The 6805-nt window shown below is 59.5% G+C and overlaps 1 protein-coding gene across 3 annotated transcripts in view; it reads right to left on the reverse strand.

The window, feature by feature from the left end:
* The window catches only part of Dpp6 (dipeptidyl peptidase like 6), an 840304-nt gene that overhangs the window by 9216 nt on the left and 824283 nt on the right, over nucleotides 1–6805 (reverse strand). For all 3 annotated transcript variants that reach the window (XM_023712908.1, XM_004628971.2, XM_023712909.1), the window contains exons 18-20: nucleotides 5716–5814; nucleotides 3637–3706; nucleotides 1345–1539 (exon numbers count right to left, since the gene is read on the reverse strand). In XM_023712908.1, the coding sequence (XP_023568676.1) occupies nucleotides 1345–1539; nucleotides 3637–3706; nucleotides 5716–5814 (364 nt within the window). The remainder of the gene's footprint in view (nucleotides 1–1344; nucleotides 1540–3636; nucleotides 3707–5715; nucleotides 5815–6805) is intronic.

The following is a 6805-nucleotide window of genomic DNA, read 5'->3' on the forward strand; positions in this document are numbered from 1 at the left end:
TGGGCCTGCCCCGGGGCCTCCACCCCTCTGCTCTTCCCTGGCACAGGCACCTTGCCTCTGCCTTGTCCTGGATGATGGGAAGTGGGAGCTGGAGGACTGGGCAGGGTGGGGAGCTGGGGCTCAGGAGTGTGGCCGCTGGCCTCACCAACTTCTGCTGCAACGGCTGCCGCTCCCTGCAGAATGGGCACTTCTGAAGGGAGCTTTCCCCTGGCTTCTCGGGCCACTGAGACGCTGGGTGCTGGTGCTGTTCTGGCGTCCTAGCATGCCGCTGTCCCCAGCTCTCATGCTGTCAGCTTCTGATTCATGCAGCCCACTGACAGTTTTCTAGAAGAGGTTCCATCCGAGCCATGCCCATTCCTCGGGTTTGATTTGGTGGACGGCAAAGAAGAGCCCTCTTGCCCTGTGTTCCTGGGCTCTCAGCCATGGAGCCGAGGACACCTGAGTCCCCTTGGGCCCCAGCAGGAGTCACAGCAGGCGGGCAAGGATGGGAAGGCCCGGTCTCCTGCCAGCGTGGGTGCCTCCGACCACCCACTGCGTCTCCGTCTGTAACACGCAGGCTTTGGAGGCACTGCTGTGTCCGTGTCCCACAGGCTCCTGACGCTCGGAGGAGGGATGCCATGCCCACCACCCTTGGATTCATGTAAAGCCATTACCTGGCACAGCCATGTGCCTTCAGTCTTCTGATAAACAAGGGGACAATGTTTCCAAAAGCCGGTGACATAACTCTTCTGCATGGCACAGGACATGGGTGCCAGCTGCCAGGCAGGTGCAGGGGCCCTGCCAATGTGCGGAGTCTTGGGTGCACCTCTCTCAACCTATCTCACCAGCCGGGCTCTGTGTGCTCCGTACGTGCACCCCATCATGGCGGGGGGCCCTGTCGCCATGGGCCCTGTCACGGGGGCTGCTCCTCATCGCTTGTCACCCCAAGTGCCCCATCTGCACCTGGTAGATGAGCTCGCCACCTGTCTCAGGGGGAGTCACACCTGGCCCTCAGCCCTGTGGCCTTGTGTAATCCGAGGCCCGTGGTCTCTGACGCGGCCCTGTCTTTTTATTCCTGACAATGTGGCGCAGTGACGGCCGGTGAGAGCCCACCCCTCAGCACCAAGCCCTGCCTGGGCCCTGGTCTTGCTGGCTTGGTGACCGGGGTGTTTGGGATTATTCCTCAACTCTGGATGCATCTCTTCCCACTGCCCAGATGTGCACCGTAGCAGGGGACCGACCGTCTGCAGCCCCTCACATTCTCTGTCCTTCCCTCTCCATGGCCCCTGTCTCCTACAGTGGTGACTGGCAGGGACCAAGGGCTCTGGCCAGCGTGGGCAGCCCCGACCGAGGACCGCAGCTCACCGGACGGCTTCTGTCTGGTCCTTCTCCTCCAGTGAGCCCAGCCGCCGCCTCACTTCCTGTAGGAGCTTGGTGCCCTGGAAGCCGCTGCCTCGGCCATCGCATTTGACCACCACGGCCCCGTGGCTGCTCACCAGCACCGTCTCCCATGTCACCTGGAACCGCTCCGCCACACTCTGGCTGCCTGGGGCGCCGTCCCTGGAGGAGACAGTGGGTCTCACAGCCTGGCCAGTACCCCGTCTGCAAGCTCTGCCCAGGGTCTCACCTCCACCAGCCACACGAGCCCTCTGCTTGCTAATGGCAACTTCAGTGCCACCTCTGCCTCCCTTGGGCACTGACCCAGCACGCGGGACTCCTGCGTACCCGCTGGGTTCCATAACGCAGGCTTCTCCCCTCTGTGGGCGTCACGTGGGAGCTAAGAACGCAGCAGCTCCGTGCTGTGTCCCCCGCCTGGCTCTGTAAGGAGCAGCCCACGTAACGGCTGTGGCATGGGAGCCCTTGGGAGCCTGGCAGTGTACTGTTCTCAAGGGGACGGGGGTCTGGAGGCTTCTGCTCAGGCCCAAGCAACTTTCACTTTGAATCTTTATGCAGTATGGGGGACTCCTGCGTTGAGCTATATTCCAGCGCATTTTTGTTTCCTATGTTGCCACAAGGTTCCAGTGAGGCACTCAACTGTGCAGGCTGGGCTCGAACTTGCGATTCTCCTGCCTTTTGCATAGCATTTATTTTTTTAGTGAATTTTTTATTTTATGGCTGAACTGGGGATTGAACTCAGACCCTTGTGCTTGCCAGGCAAGCGCTTATTCTACTGAGCCATCTTCCCAGCCCCTAATTTTTTATTTTAAAGAAAAAAAATGATAATAGAATTTCAAAACAAGATGACAGGAAATTAACAAAGGTTGTACTGTTATGTTCCAAGTAGCTTATTACTAGGTACAGGCATGTAAAGTGGGTCAAACTACGTAAGCACTGACTGTTCATTTCAGCGAGCTAATAGCAGTTAGTAGCAGTTATCTTCGTTGGCTCTCATGCAGAGATGTTTTATCCATGTCCCTCAGTGCCGGGGCTATATCCCGGGGTTGCACTGGTAGGTGATTTTGTCGTGCTAACTTCACAGAGCTCCCTCACACACGCCAAGACTGCCACAGCGTCACTGGGTGATGTCATCTGGGGGGACCCCTGCCATCTGCACGGCCTGTCAGTGAGCAAAACGCCATGACCTGCCATGCCTGCCTTTCCCCTCGGAAGAGAAGCGGCAGGAAGACAGCTGGCCTGGGGTCGGCCACAGCTGGCCACGCGCCCCCCTGTGAGCAGGGCTGCCAGGACAAGCGCACTGCCTTCTCTCCCCTGACTAGGCTTCCTCTGGGAACTGTGTGGCATCGGGAATGTGGGGTGCAGAGCGGTAGAGAGCTCGCAGCCGGGAGAGCTGCACGGGGCAGAAGTGGAAGGGCGTGCTCGTTACGAGACAGCCCTCTGTGAGGTGTGCGTTGTTGCCTTCTGTTTTTTTTGTTTTGTTTTAAGCAGGCCCCACTGGTCTAGCATCCTTGGAGTTCTGGGGTCCCAGATCTCCTTGCTGTCACATTTGAAGTCACAGCAAGAAACAAGCAGGCAGAAAGACGTGGCCTGCAGGCTGGCCTCTAGGCCAGCAGTCTGTCTGCGTGTGTGGTGAGCTTTTGTCGCCCCGACTGCGTCCTCCTGCCTCGAATGCCTGCCTCAGCTCCTTCTGGAAGGAAAGCGAGTCATTTTGCAAACTGAGAGGCTTTGCAGGCTTCCCTTAGGATCCCCAGAGACCGCTGAGTGCCCAGAGAAAGCTGGCTTTGAGGTCTATAGCATTTCTTAGAAAGTTGTGAGAATCTGATGTAATAAGGGAGAAAAGCAGTAATGTGAGAGTGTGTGTGTGTGTGTGACGGTGTGAGGCCGCCTGCTGGCCCCTCCCTCCACATACCTCGGGTGGGAGCACCTGAAGCCCCTTGTGGGAGGTCCCTAGGTGCCGGGAGCCTGATCGGACTCCACACCTCCCGGGCGCAGATGGAGCACTGTGTGGTTGGCCTTGAGGTCTCAACACAGGCCTCCAGCACCTCCAGCACACAGAAGGTGCTCAGTGGGCACTGGGGACACTGCTCAGGTTCCCGCAGGTGACAGGCCACTGGTCCTGCCTGCCCTTCAAGGAGCTGCTCTGGCTCCCTGAGCCCCAGCACTCAGGGTTGCTGGAGCAGATAGAACCCTGCTCTTCATACTGCCGGGGATTTCCAGGGTTATCAGAGCACCCGTGGAAGATGACAACACGATACTTACACCACCAGGAGCAGGGGGTAGTGGACCGTGTCTGTGAAGGTGGCCGGCTTCAGGATCTGCACTGGCAAGTCTGGGGAGAGACCGACACAGCCCAGTGAGGGTGGGGGACAGACGCAGGGTGCACCCGTGTCCCCAGGTGGGGGCTGTGGACACAGAAGGCACAGGTGGACAGTCTGCGGGCACCGCAGGGACTCAGATGTGTGCTCTTGGGCATAGCACCCCATCTCCCGAGGCTGTGCTTCTCTTCTGAAGCTTAAATTCCGCCACACATGTGTGAGCCCACGGAAACCAGGCTGTGCTGGCGGCAGAGTCCACAGGGAGCAGGAGGTCCAGCGTTCTGGTGCTGCGAGTGCCAGAAGCTGGAGTTGGTGCTGGGAGCAGTGAGTTTGGGGCAGGAGGTGACCAGGCAGGGGGTGAGGTGGGCACAGGGAGGAGTGTGCTGAGCACCTGGCCCAGCTCTCTCTCTGTGTACACTGGGTCTGGGCAGGCCTGACTTGGCAACTTAGAGGGGACTTGCTCCTGCTCGGTCACTCAGTCTGATCTTGGCAGCATGAGGTGCAAAGGGGCAGGAGAAGAGGAAGAACCAGGCCTCAAGAAGTGGCCTCTGCTCATCCACATGGTGGTGCATGCCTGTAGCTCCAGCATGGGAGGCTGAGGCAGGAGGATCGCTGTGAGCCCAAGGCCAGCCTGAGTTGCACAGCAAGACCAAGCTTCCACTAAGGCAGGACTTCCTCACTGGCCTCACAGCCCAGATTCCTAAGCACACACTCCAGGGCCAGGGCAGCCTCTCATTCCTGACCTGGTCTTGCAAGCTGTCCTCTCGGCCCAGGGCCAGGTGGAGAGGCAGGCAGGGGGACTTAACATTTAAATGTCCACAGGATGTGTGGGGTTGGGGCCAAGGAGATGGCTCAGTAGGAAAAGCGCTTCCCTGGCAAGTTCAATCCCCAGCTCCAGGGGGGGGGGGGGAAGATGTGTCAGGTGGCCTCCGCCACTGAGAACTGGGGTGGTTGCATTCTGCGCTTGCTGCCTACTGCTTTTTGCAGGGGGCCTAGCCTCTGGGGCAGGAATAGGAGCGTGGGCCCTGGGACACAGCTGCCTTGGGGCCACTGTCCCAGCAATGGAGCCCCGGGGGACAGTGACATCGGGAGGGGCTGTGGTTGGCTGCTGCACTGTTGTCTGAGAGGTCTCGGAAAGCGAAGTTGGGGAGCAGTGTTGCCGAGCTGGTGAGGAGGCTGCGACTTTGGGCCATGAGAGGAGGTGGGGAAGGGCTCGATGCTTAGGGCTGCCAGGGTAGGCCTCCTAGGGACACACGGATGGCCACAGTCTGGCCTACTGGCTTCCAGCTTAATGCTTCTCTGTCTTGGGGACCCCCTTACATGTCTCCTTTATTGCCCCCTTGTGCGGAACAGCCACTTCTGAGGTACTTGAAGGGGCAGCCTCGGGCTGGAGGTGACTTTCCAGACCACAAGGCAATTGGGACTGTGTGCTTGGAGTGAGGGCAGGTTCCAGTGGAGTGGCAGGGAACCCAAGGTCCCACTGCATGGGCAGGGGACAGATTGCCTTTGGGAGGCCACCTGTCCTCCTGCCAGAGGTCCTGGCAGTGCCCTGCTTAGAGCCCCTCTTGCCAGTACCCCTGCTCTGGAGTGGGTCATCCTGTCCCATGCCTGCAGTGAGCCCTGCAGGCCCCAGCCCCAGGGATGTGGAGATTGGGGCTGCTGTGCACAGAGGTGCGCTCTGGGCTGGGAGCATTGCATTGAAGGCTGTCCTGGGCATTGTCCCCTGGGGCTCCAGGGTGAGCGCTGCCTGCCGGATGCACCCAGGAGTCGCCCACTTGGAGGCGAGAGGTGCAGGAGGTGGTGCCAGCCACACCAGGGTCTGAGCACCACGTTCAGAGCAGAGCTGGTACTCACAGGCACAGGGATGGAGAGGGGCCCCAGAGCAGGGTGACAGGCACTCCTCAGGCGGTGACAGCACACGCCTCACGTGCCTCACCATGTGCTCTCCAGCTGCAGGAAACTGCTGTGGCCCAGAGCCAGCAGGCAGAGGCAGGAGGGAAAAGGGAAAAGGACTTGTGCTTACTGTAGTCATCGACCTCGATCTTGCTGTACTCTATTTTGGGCATCTGGCGGTCACTGACGGCCTTCTGCACGTGTTCATTTGTTTCTAGGTCAAAGATCTCTGAAAAAGAGCAAGGAACGTGGCAGTGAGACTCTGTGGTGGTTTCCTGCGCGCCCACTGAGCTGTGGGTTCGATTCCCACCCTGTCCTGGAGGTGACACTGCCATTCCAGCTGCCTCCCAAGGCAGGAGCTTCTGCAGACCAGAGACTCTGGTGCTGCGTCAGGCCGCGCCCTCCCCTCTAGGCCTCTGCTCTCCGTGGTGTTGGGCTCTTACACAGGAAGGCTTGGATCCAGCCTGAGGGGAAACCACAGCACCTCCCTGTGTGGATGGAGGCCCCCCGTCGTGAGGGAAGAGGAAAGACCACATACTACACGATTTTCTTTACTAAATTTTCCCCCCAAAAAGGGACTCAGGTTTTGCGCTCTAGATACAAAGCTGTCAGGTCTCTGCAGCCCTTAATCAGGATGATTATATTTGAGGATACAAAGTCCCTGAGTGACACACCACTGTGTAGCAGGACTGGCACTTCCCCTCCTGCTAGGCAGGCCCATGCCTGTGGCTTAGCCTCGCTGGGTCTTAGCCCTCAGGTTGTGACGGTGCACGAGCGTCCTCACTGTGAACCCCTTGTGCAGGCCGGAAGCAGCCCCATCACCCCACCATCCATCGCAGGGATGGCCAGACCACCTCATTCCAGCAGCAGAGAGGTGAACCCCTGGGGCTCTTTCACGTTTTGCACTCACTGGTGGGCAGCACCCTATGAACGGGGCCTTCCTGGGCCTCCACGGTTACGCTTTGCATCTGGATGGCCCCGGGAGCCTTGTGCGCTGATAGCTAGGACATCTGCGAGGTGGCTGGGCCTACAGCTGGACCTACAGCTAGACCTACAGCTAGACCCCAGGGCCTGCAGCTGGGCCTACAGCTGGACCTACAGCTGGGCCTACAGCTGGACCCCAGGACCTACAGCTGGACCTACAGCTGGACCCCAGGGCCTGCAGCTGGGCCTACAGCTGGACCCACAGCTGGACCTACAGCTGGACCCCAGGGCCTGCA

Source organism: Octodon degus, unplaced genomic scaffold (genome assembly GCF_000260255.1).
Source record: "Octodon degus isolate 3935 unplaced genomic scaffold, OctDeg1.0 scaffold00027, whole genome shotgun sequence".
NCBI classification, from domain to species: Eukaryota; Metazoa; Chordata; class Mammalia; order Rodentia; family Octodontidae; genus Octodon; species Octodon degus.